This window comes from Ursus maritimus, unplaced genomic scaffold, assembly GCF_017311325.1.
Source record: "Ursus maritimus isolate PB19 unplaced genomic scaffold, ASM1731132v1 scaffold_3, whole genome shotgun sequence".
NCBI lineage: Eukaryota > Metazoa > Chordata > Mammalia > Carnivora > Ursidae > Ursus > Ursus maritimus.
In genome coordinates, this window is record NW_024425563.1 from 43,878,821 (window position 1) to 43,895,594 (window position 16,774).

Genomic DNA, 16,774 nt, shown 5'->3' on the forward strand with positions numbered 1-16,774 from the left:
GTGGTATGGTTTCATATAGGAACGAAATACAACCAGGGCATCTCAAATTTTTCATCTTGGAACCTGAACCTTTTACCTCATTTCTGTTCTGTACTTTCTTAGGTAGAGCTTTGCAGCCGGTCAAAACAGAAAGCTTACAACTTCCCTTTTATACTCGTAACGAGTCAGACTAAACAATATCTGAAAAAGAAATAGGAATATAGCCATTTTTTCTAGCAACAATAAAGATGGTAATATTTTCCATTTGCTTTAAGTCATTAATTAGCTGAAAAAGAGTGGGAAGAGAGTTTCATTCAGTATAGAACTCTGGAATTCTCAGTGTGGAAAAGCAAAACTCCATGTAACTCATCTTTAAACCCTTAAAAAGTATTTGGAAGGGACATTGAGTAAAAATGCAATATTATCTACTTTTAAAAAATATAAATCAATGTATTATTGTGGTATACATTAATATTGGACTTGATAAAACATTGAAATCATGATCCCAAGTCCGTATTGACTAGAAGAACACTATTTCCAGAGCTCTGGCGCACTTTCTGTAGTCTTTTTGTTCTCTTGAAACAGCTTGCAAAGGAGCAGCGATATGGGACACATATCCTTCCATTGCATGGAGTCTGAAATCTTACTCAGTATTACACTGTCACATAGAAAGCAAGGGCTTACACACGTGAATTAAGAATTGACCAGTATGTGGAGAAAGCAGTAGGGACATTTCCACCACTGACAAACCACAATTTCTACATGACCCTGGGTGGAACACTTTCCAAATGAAGTGAACCCTAAAGTTTGGGTCCCTACGTCGCCTAAGAGCTCTACATCCAGGTTTTGTGGATGTGGTATGTTTTGAGGCATAATGACGGATCCATAGGGAGGTCTTTCTTCCATCTTTTATTTCGTGCCAGCCTTTCTTATGTTACGAGCCCTAATAACTTATGGCAGCAGGCAAGAGACTCATTTCTAACCCATTACATTTAAATGGATTTTCTTCCATTATCTGTTTCATTCTTGAATCTTTTAAAAACTATGGAAAACATCTGAAAGGATCCCATGAAGGACCTGATATACTTAAACAGGAAAATAGTATCTAAACATCTCAGAGCCAAAGAAGAATCTAGTGTGCCTGTTTATTGCATTTGCAGAGAACTAAAGCCATTGTATTATATTTTCCTCCTATAACTATGCCTTTAGTAAATTCGAAGAGTGAGAAAGTCAAGAGAAACATTAAGACGGGATGTGAGGCAGAACGCAGATGAAAAGATGGAGACCAATTTTGTAATCCATATTTTGGGAGTAAGAATACTGGTCTTTTTGTATCACTTCCATCATGGATCACTTTTCTTTAATAGATAGATGATGGATAGATAGGTGATTAGATAGATAGATGATAGATTAGATAGATAGATAGATAGATAGATAGATAGATAGATAGATAGATAGAAATATTCTCTTCTATTCTTAACCTTAGAGCAGAGACTTACATGATAAACATGACTTCATAATGTCCCCTGTGGACTATGGGGGAAAACAAAAGAAAGAAAGCACTAAATCTTTTTCTCATAACAAGAGGGAAGATTCTGAGATTAAAGCCTATGTACACAGTATTATGTCCCCAATAAAGGTGATTCCAGTTGGAAACTTTGTTCTGATTCTGCGATCCCCACACATCCCAACAGGAGTTGCAGTGCTGTGGTCCCCTCCCCCCACACAGTCAGCATTCGGGAAGCAGGTGCACAACTGTCCAGCTGCATTCCGCTATCCACCTGTGAGTGCCAACGAAGCCCAACATCTCCTATATGCCAAGCATATCACTAAAGGCTGACTTTCTAAGGATATGCAGACATACCCTAGTGACATAAGTAGCTTATCATAAGGGAGAGAAATTGCAGGTGGTTTGGGGGAAATTGTCAGGGCCCAGTTTATGAAAAAAATAAAAACTTCTCTATGGCTTTTGGATTTAAGAAAAATAAAATAAAAACAAAACAAGACCGGATTTATCTGAAATTGTTCTTCCAAAAGGGACGATGACATCCATCTATATGAAATACCAGTGGATTTAATTATAATCCGAGTTGAAATAGTTAAAATCCAAAGTGGACTGGTCTTGCAGCAAAGAGAAGATCCTGTATGTGCAGCGTGGGCAATCGTTGCCCAGTTCTGCTCTGCTGATATTATGGTTGGAACCGCACTGAACCACAGCAAAATTGGACATTAAAGAACTTAATGCTGTAGTAATGATGTTATATTGGATCTCATGTGTGAATAAATGGAAAGTAATACTTATGATTCATCAATATTGCTCCATCATTAAAGGCCTGATTATCACTTAGAAAATGAACTTAATGAAAAAACTGTAATGAACAGCACAATATTTCTATGAAACATCCCTCTGAGAACCGGCGACACATTACCTGGCAAGAACAGAGTTCAGTTGTTAAGATTTCCTCTCGTCAAAGAGCCTGAGCATTGAGGTGACAGTAGAATTAGAATGGTAGCAGAGCCACCGAGAACATTTGACAGAGTTCAGTTAATTTGAGTTCAGAGAGGTTAGAAAAAATGGGTAGCAGTCCTCCGGATGTTCTTAGTAGACATTTGTAAAAGACGGTATATCCCTCCAGGCAAGTGTGCGGTCATCAAGAATTGTTTCATTGAAAGAACACCTTGTTTTTACATTAAACAAGCGTGGGTACAGTGGGAGACCCGGACTGAAAAATTCATGAAAGTCCATTTGAACATTAATTCCTGGTAATTTTAACTAATCCACCCCCACCTCTCCCATTTTTCATTAAAGCATTGCAGATGTATTTGAGATGAATTTATATTTATTCTGCTTCCTGTTCCCAAGTAGAAGTGCATCAACACTGGCCATGGCTGGCTTCCCTCAGTGAACCTGGACCCAGCTGAGATTGCTATCCACTGAGCCAGGAGAAGCAGGGGGTGGGGGGGGGGCCCTTTCAGCTCCCTCGGGGCATACTTATTCAACCTCCTTTGGGAAGACCATGCATCTCTGGGGATAAATGCTGGCTGGAGCAGGCCAGTCGGTGTCCTCATGGAGGCTCTCACCTTTGGTTAGCTTCAGCCATGATCACTGACCTTCACCCACGTATTTTCATGGGAGCTGGCTTCTTAGCCTGAAGAAGCATTTCTCTGCCAGGTTATGGTACAGGATAATTCATTTAAAATAAAGCCCATTAAAACTCAATAGCTATGGATTGGCTTTTAAGTAGATTGCCCTGGAGGCACATTATTGTAGAGTCTGTGCTGCTCTGTCACGATCTGTCTTGGGGTAGGTATCTGTATACTTGTGTCCTTGTCGTTGAGTGGGTATATGTATGATGGTACAGAGACGGAGTCGCACACCAATATACATAGATATATAGTAAAAACCTACAGCCGTAGGTACTGTCCAGTAACTGATTCTAGAGATAGAACTGTAGAGTATACATTTTCCTTTTTTCTTGCTTTGATATTTTTATACAATTTTATATGCTGTAAAAAAATTTTTAAAAATATTTGCTATTTTCATTTGTAGAGCTCGATTGGATTTTTATCGGCTCAGGTGCCCACTGTACAGCTTGATTCCTCCTCCCTACCTAATTTAAGAGTCTTCTCCCCTTTTCATACCTTTCATTTACCTTTCCCTTCTTTTCTTCTATCATTTTCCTACCTTTCATAAATTCCTTCTTTCGCCTCTGTCCAGGCAAGCCATTCTGCCCGTGGTATCATTTTAGCACAAGGAAACACAAAATAATGGGGGAAAGATATGCATCTTCTTCCAGTGTAATTAACATGAGGAAATGTTGGGTGCCAGGGGTGGGGTAGGTAGTTGGGGAATAGGGAATAGATTGGGGGAAAGGAAGCAGGATAAAGGAAATCCTCATGGGAGATCAGTTACCCAAAGCAAGGTGGGTCACTTTGAGGCTGATGTAATGCGGTCATCTTCCCTCAGTATGGAGCACAAGCTTTGCCCTCACAGGGTTTAACCCTTAGGATGTCAGGTGCTCACCGTGGGTCTGTAGACCCTCTCCTGCTTTGGGCACTGGCCCGATGTGAATGGATAACTCCGCTCATCTCAGCCTTAGATTTTGTTGCTGTTGAGCTAGATTTGTGGGCGGTGTCTGGATTAATGCCAAGGATGTTTAGAAAGATTCAAAAGAGGGAGGCAAGCAGAACCAAAACCCCAAAACTCAGTCCAAATCATGCCGAATAAGTACTTCTTTGGAGGGATAAGGAAGAGAGTTCTGGATGTGTTCTGAGGATGCTCCTCCACAAGGGAAGATGGGAAAACGAACTTACGTTTATTTTTACAGCAGTGCTAGAATGTACTTCCATGGTGTAAAATAGGTCTCTAGCAGATAAAATGCAGGTTGCAATTTGCATTTGTATGTCATAGGGCAAGAGAATGGCCATCCATTCTAAAGAAGAGTGTTTTGTTCCCTGTGATGCTGGTTTGTACTAAAACGAACTATTCAAATACCATAGCATCACATCTCCAAATACAAAAATAATTCCTAAAGATTCACGTAAAACAGAAATGCTAAACTGCTCTCAATAAACTAAGGATGTGTTCGTTGTAATCTTTATTGCACAGATGAGGCTGACAGTCTGTCGATGTATAATTTCCCCCATCATCTAGTGACGAATAAGTACCTGTGTGTTCTTCTGATTACCAAATAAAAACAATGAGTTAATCTCTCAGTTGGAATTTGAAAAATCAAATGCTGTTTTTTTCTTTCTTTCCGTGTTTTTTGTTGTGGTCTGTGTGCTGTCCGAGATATGGGGCTGTCCAAGAGCTCACTCAACCATCCGTCTTTTTTGTATTCCTCCGAAAGTCACATAATAGCCAGGTACCAAGTGCCTTTGTCTGCACACCAGAAGCTACACAGTAAAGCTCGGCTCATGTCATCACTTTTGAGGGACGAGGCGGATGGGTTATCAGAAGCTCCTCGGGGCTTAAGAAGTGTCAGCATTCATGGAATGAAGCTGGCTTCCATATGTTTCGTTTTCTTCTGGGTATGATGACATGGTTTGACAATCCAGGAATGCCAGTTTTCAAATTCCAGACTTTTCATCTTTCTTTTTCTCTTGAAAGGTCTACCTGGCAATATTTTCTTTCTCTGCAGCAGTGAACATAAGGGCTCTGACTAGGGAATTGTCATTACCCCTGTTTGTGAGCATACTCATGGTTTACATCCAGGATGGCCCCCAGCCCGCCTCCTTCACACCAGCCCCGAAGAGGGACTTGTCTAGTGGTGAGGATGCATCTGACCCAGCTAGCACCCTCCTACCCGGCCACCTACCCACTGTTCCTGCATAGTAACCTCACTAGATTAGTACTCTGACAAAGGGGGCTGTGATGGTCCTCCAAAGTGGCTGTGTTGGCCATGCATTGGAAACATATCTTTTAGAATTCTTTCTCTCAGAGCAGAAACAGAACTTACTCGTTTTTAAAAATACAGAAAAGTATAATAAAATTAAATCCACATGTAATACCCTATCCAACAATCATTCACTGTCACTTCTTTCCTCATTTCCTTATGGTTTTTGCTCTGCGTTTTTACACAGCGGAGGCCATACAGTGCAGTATATTTACCTTTGTGTTATGCTTTGTTCACATAACATTGGATTATAAGCACTGTCCCATTTTAAAAAAAACTTCTTGGGGCGCCTAGGTGGCTCAGTCATTAAGCGTCTGCCTTCGGCTCAGGTCTGACCCAGAGTTCTGGGATCAAGCCCCGCATCGGGCTCCCTGCTCAGCGGGAAGCCTGCTTCTTCCACTCCCACTCCCCCTGCTTGTGTTCGCTCTCTCCCTGCCTCTCTCTCTGTCAAACACATAAATAAAATCTTTAAAAAAAACAAAAAACAAAAAAAAAACTTCTTTATTAATATAATTTCAGTAGCAAAATAATAATTCATTTTGCGGCTCTAGCGTTTTACTCAACCGACTCTGCTGTTGGACAACTAAGTTAAGTGTTTTTATGTATTTATTTATTTATTTTGCCATTGTAAATAATATAGCAGTGGAGTTCTTTGTATGTAAGGCTCTGTTGCATTTCCGAATATCTCCATTGGACGAATTCCTAGATGTATAGTTACTGGGTCAAAGCTTGTGAACATTCGTTTGACTCGTCATTTGCTGGCCCAATTCCAAAGCATGTTCAAACATTAAAACAGCCATATTTAAAGAGCCTATGGTGTTGCGTATCTGAGGAGCTCTTGTGGTTTTGGTCATTGTTCTTTGTGATGAGCCGACATCCAGTTACAAAGCAGGCATAGTATTGATGGTGGGTGTACGGGGCAGGAAAGAAGTGTTACTAAACATGGTGAATGTGCAGCTCTAATTGATATACTGTTGGAAACTGGCTCTTAGGGAATTATGGGTGGGTTTGAAACCTGCCAAACTCCTTCAGTGATGCCCCAGCCCTGAGCAGAGCATACACTTCTCTTGATGTTCTTGTGTCAAGGATGGGAAGAGGCCGAACTGGGGATTTGTTCCAAGGCAGCAGACAATGGCTTGTTGTCTTCTGTCGCACCCCAAGTGCCATAGAGATCAGAGGTGGTGCGTATCACAAAGGCAGACGTTGCAGCATGCTAAAAGAAAGGGCTTGCAAATGCCAGTAGGGTGATAGACGCTTTTCCACTTCCGTCTCTCAGCACGACCTCTGCCCGTGGGACCTGCCTGCTGGCCTCGTGACAGCATTCCTATTGTTGCACCTTTACTAAGGATGATGCTCGGTCTCAAGGGCTCTGAAAACACCCCTTCCCGCCAGGCTTGGGCTTGGCTGTGCTCACCCTATTTTGCAGAAGGGAAATGATTTGTTCGACATCAAGCTGCGTACCACTGGGGTTTCCTGCTAACCTCTCGGTCCTGAGTCTGAGGTGTGTGTATCTGCTGCAGGGCTGGTTGTCACTTCCATCAGTGTCCTCTGCTCCAGACTCTTGATGAATTGGATTCATTGCCCTTTAGCTGAACCAACCAAGGACGTTAATTTGAAATATCTGAAAGCTATGCATTTGTCAAAAGATACTTCCAGTCACACAAGCTGCTGTGATGACATTTCTGCCCCGAGCTGACGGATTGGGTTGTTTATTCTTTGAACATTCACATGCCGTGGGTCAAGGACGATGTAATCTGTGACCTTAAAATGCTTATCTAACAAAGATGACGTATTAGCGACTTTACACACACACAAACACACACCCCTTTCTTTCGAATATAAACGAATAATAAACACTGTATTGCACTGCACGGTTTGCTAAGCACTTGTACGTGTGAACGGTTACTTGATTCTCACAATTCTATCCTGAAAATAAATGTTTTAAAATTTTTAGAGATGAGGAAAAAGAAGCTTGGCAATGTCAGCCCTGATGTAGTTGTTTATTCATGGTTTCATTTTACCTACTTCATTTATAAAATATTTTAGAATTCTAAAATCACATAAACGTCATCAATTTAAAAAAAAATTAGGAAAGCAGACTAAAATCAGAGAGAGAAAGTAGCTAGTGCAGATGGAGTAAACCAAGGTAAATGTTAGTGTACAAGCCATGCAGGCTGGATAGGCCTCCCCAGTTCCCAGCATTATGTCATAGATTGGGGGAAACCTCAATAAAAATGAAAAGAAACCACTTAAGATTCGACTCATCCAAGAGGATAAAGCACCCCAGTTGTTCAGAAGCAAGAACGTGTCCCCTGACGACTGAAATACAGTCTATAGGTATTCACTGAGTGTGGGCTTCTCACTCAGGGCCGCAGGGCAGGCTCAGCGGGGAGCCTGAAAAATGCCCATGCCCCCGCCCCCCCGCTGGAACCACGAAACAGCATTTCTGGGGGGGGACGTGCCTGGGTATCAGCATCTTTCCTTTACAACTCCCTAATGACCCTAATGTGTAGCCAGGATTGAAAAGCCCTGACAGTGAGCTCCCAGTCACTCACAAAGCAGCGTCCCAAGCAGATTTCGACAATGAATCCTAGAAAGAGTTCTATGAGTCCCAAGGCGTTTTGCTGCCATGGAACAGTGGGGCCCAACTTGGATGCTGATCTGGACCTAGATCTTCTGTACGTGTGAACGGTTTCCCCGGGAACGGGAGCAAGGGAGGGGGTGGAGTTATAGGAAATGAAACTTACAGAAGTTGAGCATTATTTCCACAAATGAACTGTGAGTAAAGGGTAGGTAGTTTGGTGGCTGTGGCATGGAAAATGGTTTCAGGAACACAACCTCAGGGAATGGGGAGCCAGTGGGAGGTTGACTCAGAACCTAACCACTCCCAGTGGTCCATGATGTCGCCTGAAGGGCTGGGGAAATTGCAAAAAGGTTTATTTTATGTCTCCACTTGCTGCCTGTTTGTGTCTCGTGATTAGGAGAGGCGTGGATGATTTCTCCCTTTACCTGATCTATTGGGCATTTCATCAAGCACACAGAAAAAACAACTCTGTGTCTAGAGGGCTTGCAGTTCTACTGTTCCACTGACCCAAGGCTCCCAGGGGTTCCCATCTCATTCAGCGTCTGCAAAGAACCTACCAAGGGGATGAAAAGCTGCCTCAAGAAAAAGCCATCAAACTGCAGACTTTTGGAAGATCATCGTAGGTGATTTTTTTAAAAAATTGCACCAAGCATTTCTGTGAAATCACCTGGTACTTGTAAGTGTTTCTACAAGTAATAACAGTGAAAGCTTGTGATTCAGTGTTTTGCAAGTTTTCAAGTGCTCACATAGGCAACTTTATGTTTGATCTCTCAAGTTCACAAGAGTATCCGTGGAAAGCAGAATGCCATATTTTCCAATAGTGAGACAAGAAAAGAAGTTTCTATCACACACAGTTTTTCAAGCCTGCCTGAAGATCAGAGTCACCTGGGGCACTTGTCAAACATCCAGGCCCTTCAGGAAATGCTGGCTCACCAGTGCTTGGTTGAGCCTGAGAATCTGGTTTAGTTTTTCCTTTTTGTTAAAATTACTGCTTAGGTTTTTCTTATCCTTAGGCAAATTTAGGATAACTGCACTTGAAGGAAGTCTGGATAATGGGTTAGTCAAAAAACAGCAAGAGTCTTGGGGAAAAGTTTCTCTAGGTTTCAACTCTGAAGGGTCTTAGCTTAAATATTGCCCCAAACACTCAGTAGCTTTGTGTAAATTATTTAAACTCCTTTTGTCTCCAAATTCTACAAAATGGGAATTTTTTTGTCATCAGAGAGTTAGTATCAGAAAAGGTAACTAATGTACATTTAAATGTCTATAACTAATGTGGGGCTTAGAACATAGTAATTACCTGATGTGTGACAGTGACTATTACTAATGACCGAGTGGTCAAATTGTGACTCACCACTCTGAATAAACCTGAGCCCAGCCTCCATCCTAAAGCAATGGTTCTCAACTGAGGGCAATTTTGCTCCTAGGGAACATTTATCATTGTCGCGGTCCAGGGGACATTTTTGATGGTCACGACAGGGGAGGTGCTACTGACACCTAGTGGTCGAGGCCAGGAATGCAGCTAAACATCCTACTATGCACAGGATAGCCGCTCCTATAGCCCAGGCGTCCTGCTGTTGAGAAACCCTGTCCGAAAGGGACAGTGAAACAAGTAAAATGTTTTGTGAGTGGAGGGATAAATGCTTTGAGTCGTTGAGTCTCCATGTAAATGCAGATTCTGTGGGACCCAGATGGCATTTGCCGTGGATCAGAAGGGGCTCTGGACAAGGTCAGGGCTGACTTGTTACACCCAGGCCCTCCATTGTTTGTGTAGGATATGGTGTGAATGAGTGGCACCTCCTGGAGTTGTGCAATGAGGCAGCCCTGGCCCTGACCCAGAGTATCACTTTGGGCAAATCTTTTCACCTCGGGGTGTATGAGACACCTCATTCTACCAATGGTCATTAGACCCACCTGGGGACCTTGTTGACATGCAAACTTCCAGGTCCGTTCCCTGGGTATTTCACTTTAGTAGGCTCAGGAAAGGGCCTTGGAAGCCGTATTTATAAAAGTCACCTCAGGGACTTCGGAATCACAGTCATAACCAGGTTTGGGCCCTCTGATTTCCCTGCCAGCTCTGCTATTCGGGGCATACACAAGCCCTGGACAATGGAGACACGAAGTTCTGCCAGAGCTTCTCTCACCTCATGCAAATTAGCCATTTTTGTGGCTCTGAGGTATTCGGATTAATTTTGTGTTTTCTGTTTTTACTGTTAGTCCTCCTCCAACTATTAACACCACTACTCCTACTACAGCCAATAATAATAATAATGAACAACAACACAGAATGTCAAGTGTAGTAAGACTAAAATGAAACTGTCGCAAGCACCATCCCAGGTGTATTTCTCCACATCTCACCAGTGACTTTGGGGTTCACTTCCAGGCCCAAGTTCCTGCTTCTTCTGATGTGGGTCAGTCAATGGGGTCATCTTGTTATCTTTGCCCATGCCTGTGGTGACTCAGTTTCTCAATGAACACAACCTCCCTAGACACCAGGCCTGTGTGTGCAAAGTCGACTTTACAAAAAGTTTGCATAGGGTCAGGGGATTTGTAATACAAAGAACCATAGCTCATGTGTATCTTCTGTTTAAGAATTCTCTCTGCCCTTCTGCCAGCTCACACTCTAGCATCTGCCGTGCTGCTGGCTTCCACCATCCAGGCCTCTTTTCCCCACTGTGGATGGCAACATAAAGAGAGAAATGAATGAACGAATAAATAATATTTGTATACATATATATCTTATATATATACATATATATACATATACATATATATGTATATATAAGATATATATGTATCTATGTGAACGTGTGTATATATGTGCATGCCTGTGTCTATATAATAAAATATATATGTATATACGTGTGTATACACTCACACACACACACATACTTATATATTTATGTAAATGTTCTTTTGCACAACAACTCAGCCCTCCCTTCATTTTGCTCTCCTTTCTGATCCTCACGCAGGTCTGCCTTGTCACTCCCCCATGGCCCATGAAGCTGTTCATATGAACAGAGATAGATAATCCCTTTCCCAGTGGGACTTGTGATGCCAGCTGCAGGGAGTTCACAGACCCCACTAACCTAGCATTGCGTGGCCTCCTGCCCATTCTCACATACCGTGGTCCCTTTCGTCCTCACCAGAACACGCTGAGGTCATAGCGATTTCCCTCCTTTCGTAGACGAAGACCTGAGCTTCAGAAAACTCACGTTAATTGTTTGCGGTTCAATAACGTGTAAAAGCTATAGGGACAACCCCCCACCCCCACCCCGATGCCTTGATTCTAAATTGAGAACTTTCCTGTCCACAGTCCACAGCAGCAGTTCTCCACCGTGGATGCACACGAAAATCATCTGGGGGACTTTAAAAATACTGATGCCGGAGTTCCGCCGGCATCAGTACAATGAAAACAGAATCTGGGGGTGGCGCCCAGGCAACCGTATATTTAGAAAACTTCCCTGGTGGATCTGAAGTGCAGCCCTGCTCCGTGGTGTGTTGGTCCCCAACATACCAACCTGCCAACCAGGAGACCAAGAGCCATCACGCACACAGAAGTGAAGGCTGAGCTCCTGGCTCTTCTGGACCATGGAACACATGCTGCTCCCACGACCTCACCCAGCCTTCTCCCCAGTGTTGTTTTCAGACCCAAACATTTGGATCATTTGATAATATTTCAGATGAGCATTTACCCGTCCAACAAGTCTGTCCACATCCTATGATCCTACTTTTCCTTACCCCTTTTTTCCTCTTTCCAGGCACAAAGAAGCGCTCTCACGGTTCGCCAGCCCCAAGCACTAGCTCTGCAAGTCGCCTTACCTTGCCAGGTGGGTAAACGGCACTGCACCATAATCTTAGCAATCACAGGTAACAGAAAGGACTGGTTTCTCAGTTGATTTTGGCAGTTGATGGACTGGGAACCTGGCCCTTTATCTATCTAGCCCACCCCATATATCAGAGAGCTTCGCCTCTGTCATCAACATTTGTAAAGTTCCTCCGGGAAGGGACATAATGAACTCGTATTTGCTTCATAATCTTTTTTGCTCATGGATGAAAAGAGTAGAATCTTGTTCTTCCTGGGTGTTCATCTGGACATGCTATGGAAGAACTTCTTTGAGAGACAGATGGTACAGGCGAGAGAGTGGGAGCCTTTGTGAGAGACTTGGGTTCAAATCCCAGCTTTGCCTTGTTCAGATTGTGCAAGCTCACTACACTTACCCAGCTTCTTGGAACTCTGTTTCTTGTCTGTCTGCCTGATGATAAGGCTTAGAAATAATGCTTGTAAATTTAGCATGGTACTGACTTGTGGCTATTCTCTACTATTGAGAAATGTGGAAGTCACGTGCAATCTGTATTGGGTACCATCTAACATTTACTAGAAATTTTTAAGAATTCATGATGATCCTGTGTAATTACTATTTAATATGAGGGGTACCTATTGGTCATTTCGTCTCCATCCATAGGCTTACATTCTCTACCATAATTTAATTTTTATAAGTAAAATTTGGAAGAACGCATTTGTTTAAGAGGAAGGAGAGGTCATAAATATGGACATTGACAAATTTGAAACATAACAAAAATTATAAGAAGAAAACATGTCAATAATGCTAACACTCGGAGCTAACCAAGATTGCCTCTCCTCCCAGTTTTTATTAAATACTTTTTTTTCCTAGATTGGAATTATATCCTATATAGAATTTTGTTTCTTCCCTTTTAAAATTTACTATTACATTATATTCCCCTATGTTATTAAATATTAAATAATATTGCAGAGACTAACATTTCATATTATATCACTATTTATATATTCATTGATAAATTTGGCTTTTATGTAGCTTGCATTTAGGTTATTATAAATAACCTTCCATTTCCTGTACATAAATCTTCTTCTGAGTCTGTAAGTATGGATTTGGGATAGATTCCTTTACGTAGGATTACTAGCTCAAAGAATATGTACGTCTTCAGGTTCTTGACACATTATTGTCAAAGTGACTTCCAGAAAGATAGTACTATTTTATACTTTTAGTGGTGAGTTTGCCTTTTACTATGCTCTTGCTCATGCTAACACTAATACTTTACTAACTTGGTAAGAAAAATTATATTCATATTCAGTTTGCATTTATTTTATCATTTTTAAAAAGAATCTGTTTTCTAATTTGTCTTTGACATTTCTTCTTTTGGGAGTTGCCGAACTTCATCCATTCTGAGAGGGACAGTGCCTTGCCTTTAGCCCATCTGCAATAGAAATGTTCTGCAAGCAGGGTTGTGTTATAATTTAATGAGCAGCATTTTTTCTTGGTTGTACATGAAATAATAGTTCACTTTATAATCAGGGGCATCTTAGATTAGATGAAATATAATCTGTATAGATTTCAACCTCAACTCCTGTATCTTCCCTACCGCAGTCCAAAAACTGGACTCCGTATCCACTGAGTAAACCTTGAGCTTTCTTGCCACGGTCATTCTGCCTGAAGTACTCCTTACCCTTTTCTTCTGGATAATTTCTCTTTGTGATCCTTCTGAATCATCTAGGTAGAGTTAATAGTGACATACAATGATTTGCTTGTACACCCCTTTACTCACAGATAGGTGGCTTTTCCAAGGGTGGGGACTGTTGTTTTTTTTTTTTTTTTTTTTTTTGGCCCCAGTGCCTGACGAGGTGACAAGCATACATTGGGTGCTCATTAATGTCTGTAAGACTGGGTATGTGGGCGTGTGAGTGAGAACTATCCATTTTCATTTGTGACTATATAGAAAGCAACCACCTTCAGAAAAGACTCATTTTCAAATTTGGAGTTGTACTAACTATACTAACTTGCTTTCTGGTATTGCTCAAACTTGCTCTGTAGTCTCTGGAAGCCTCTTTCATCTTGTTCCTGCTTGTAGTTTTGGTGTTTTTAGGACTAGAGACATTAGGAGGAAAAGAGCTCCAAATTGAATAACTCCAATGTGTTGCGATGGTGTTTGCTTTTCTCTGTAAGGTTATAACCTTCCTGGGTCACGTGGCACCTCTGATGTCATTCTGGACATCCACAATAATCTGCAGAGCTGACCTGGTTCCCACCTGCTGTGCTGGGGGCCTGTCACTGGTCTGCTCGGTTTCCAAGGCTTATGAGTTTGAGTTGCCACCATCTTGTCCTTGGCCTTAGTGTGGCAATTTAAACTGGTCTTAAATTGAGTGTCTTAGGCACTGAGTTCTGACCATTCCAAACCCTGTAGAAGTGGAGTGGGTTGTTCTCAAAACACTTGACATACTTCACCGTGCGTTATCTAGCAGACACTCTTCACATCACTCATTACAACGGCCAGCTCGCTACTTCTCCCTACCTCAGGAATACCACATGTTGCCTCCCTTGACTCAAATACCTCTACCGCAAACTCTTGGTGTAGGTTGTCAAACAATTTAAAATGTCATGTTTAAGGATACTCGAAGAGCCAAATAGAGGGATAATAGCCCTTGAAAAACAGTAAAATAAAATTGTGCAGAAAAAAAAAAAGACAAGAACAGAGATACGCAAAAGTAGCAACTCAAAATCTGAAATTTAAAAAAAATAAACATACAGTCATTGGAACTTAAAAAAAGAAAGAAGAACTCAATGTGGAACACAGCTGAAAAGAGAATTAGTGTTGGAAGTTAGTCCTTAGGACTCGATAGCAAACACAGTATAGAGAGGGAACCATATAAAAAAATGAAAGAGCATGAACCATAAGACTTTTAGAAGATGATGCAGAGATAAATCTTTATGACCTTGGATTAGGCAGTGGTTTCTTAGGTATGACACCTAACCCCCCCCCAAAAATATAAATAACACAACTTTGTTAAAGATATGAACTTTTGTGTTTCAAGGGACACTATTAAGAAAGTGGAAAGAAAATCCACAGAATGGAAGAAAATATTTGAAAATCATATATCTGACAAGGGTCTAGTATCCAGAATATGTAAAGAATGTTTACAACTCAACAATAAAAAGATGAATAACCCAACTAAAAAGAGGACAGAAGATTTAAGTAAACATTTTTCCAAAAAAGATATACAAATGGAACATGAAAAGATGCTCAACATCATTAGTCATTAGAGAAATGCAGATCAAAACCGCAATGACATTCTACGCTACGTGCACTAGAATTGTGACGATAATAGCAAGCGTGACGATGATGTGGAGAAATTACTAGCCTTGTGCACTGCTGGTGGGAATGTAAAACGGTGCAGCCACTTTGGAAGGCAGTTTGGTAATTTCTCAAAAAGTTACACATAACAGTGACCAAATGACACAGCAATTCCACGCCTATTCCCAAGAGAACTGAAAAGATGTGTAGACAAAAACTTGGCCACAAATATTCAAAGCAGTATTACTCATTATAGCTAAAAAGTGGAGAGAAACTAAATGTCCACCAAGTGATGAATATATGAACCAAATGTGCTATATCTACATGATAGATTTTTTAAAAGATTTTATTTATTTATTTATTTATTTATTTATTTATTTATTTATTTATTTAAGAGAGAGCACGAGCTGGGAGGAGAGGCAGAGGGAGAGGGAGAGGCAGCCTCCCCACTGAGCAGGGAGCCTGATGTGGGACTTGATCCCAGGACCCTGAGACCATAACCTGAGCCAAAAGCAAACGCTTAACCAACTGAGCCACCCAGGCACCCCTGTACAATAGATTATTATCTATTATCTAGCTAAAGGACTGAAGTATTGATACATTCTACAACATGGATGAACGTTGAAAACATTTTGCTAAGTGAAAGAAGCCAGGCACAAAAGGCTACGCATCTTATGATTCCATTTATGTGAAATATCCAAAACAGGTTTATCTATAGAAAGAAAAAATAGATGAGGGGTTTCTAGAAGCTTGAGGAGAGAGAAGAATTAGGAGTGAATTCTCACAGGTATGGGATTTCTTTCCGTAGTGATGGAAATGTTTTGGAATTAGATATTGGTGAAGACTGCACAACCCTGTGAGTATAGTGACTGAACTCTACACTCCATATGATGAATTTTATGGTATGTGACTTACGTCTCAATAAAAAACGAAAGAGGATGGAAGATAGATAAATGGCTCTAAAGACTCACCCAAGGTGGAAAATGCAGCTCAATTGACATACCAAAATAAAACCAAATGCATCGCTAATGATACGGTGTGAGATTGCCTAAAATTACCTCAAGAATGAGAAATTCTTAAACGCCATGGGAAGCTGACTATATTCAAGCAGGTTGCTTATAATAAAATGACAGCCGACTAATGGCAAAATTTGCATTGGTAATAGTAGGTGCTAGAAGACAATGAAAATGTATCTACCACGTGTTGAGGGAAAGTAAACCAATAGCTAAAATAGCTCAATTATTAGTTATGAGTGAAGGCAAAGTAACAACATTTTCAGGTATATAATGACATGATTTACCAGTTGCAGACTTTATTAAAGGAAAGATTAAGGGATATACTTCAAAAACAAGAAAAATGAACTCCAAAGCAAGGTGTATCTTCTTATATCTTGGGATACAAGAATAAATGGTATACACACAAATAAATAAAACATGTTGGTAAATTTGAGTGAGTAGGTATAAGAAATAATGTCCAATTTTTGTGTTAAAATAGGAAATGGGGGGCGCCTGGGTGGCTCAGTTGTTGAGCGTCTGCCTTCGGCTCAGGGCGTGATCCCGGGATCCTGGGATCGAGCCCCATGTCGGGCTCCTCCGCTGGCAGCCTGCTTCTTCCTCTCCCACTCCCCCTGCTTGTGTTCCCTCCCTCACTGGCCGTCTCTCTCTCTGTCAATAAATAAATAAAATCTTTAAAAAAATAAATAAATAAA

The 16,774-nt window shown here is 41.2% G+C and overlaps 1 protein-coding gene across 3 annotated transcripts in view; it reads left to right on the forward strand.

Moving 5' to 3' along the window:
* PDE1C (phosphodiesterase 1C) overlaps positions 1-16,774 on the forward strand; it is a 302,251-nt gene that overhangs the window by 270,088 nt on the left and 15,389 nt on the right. For all 3 annotated transcript variants that reach the window (XM_040644120.1, XM_008686465.2, XM_008686463.2), the window contains one exon: positions 11,718-11,786. In XM_040644120.1, the coding sequence (XP_040500054.1) occupies positions 11,718-11,786 (69 nt within the window). The remainder of the gene's footprint in view (positions 1-11,717; positions 11,787-16,774) is intronic.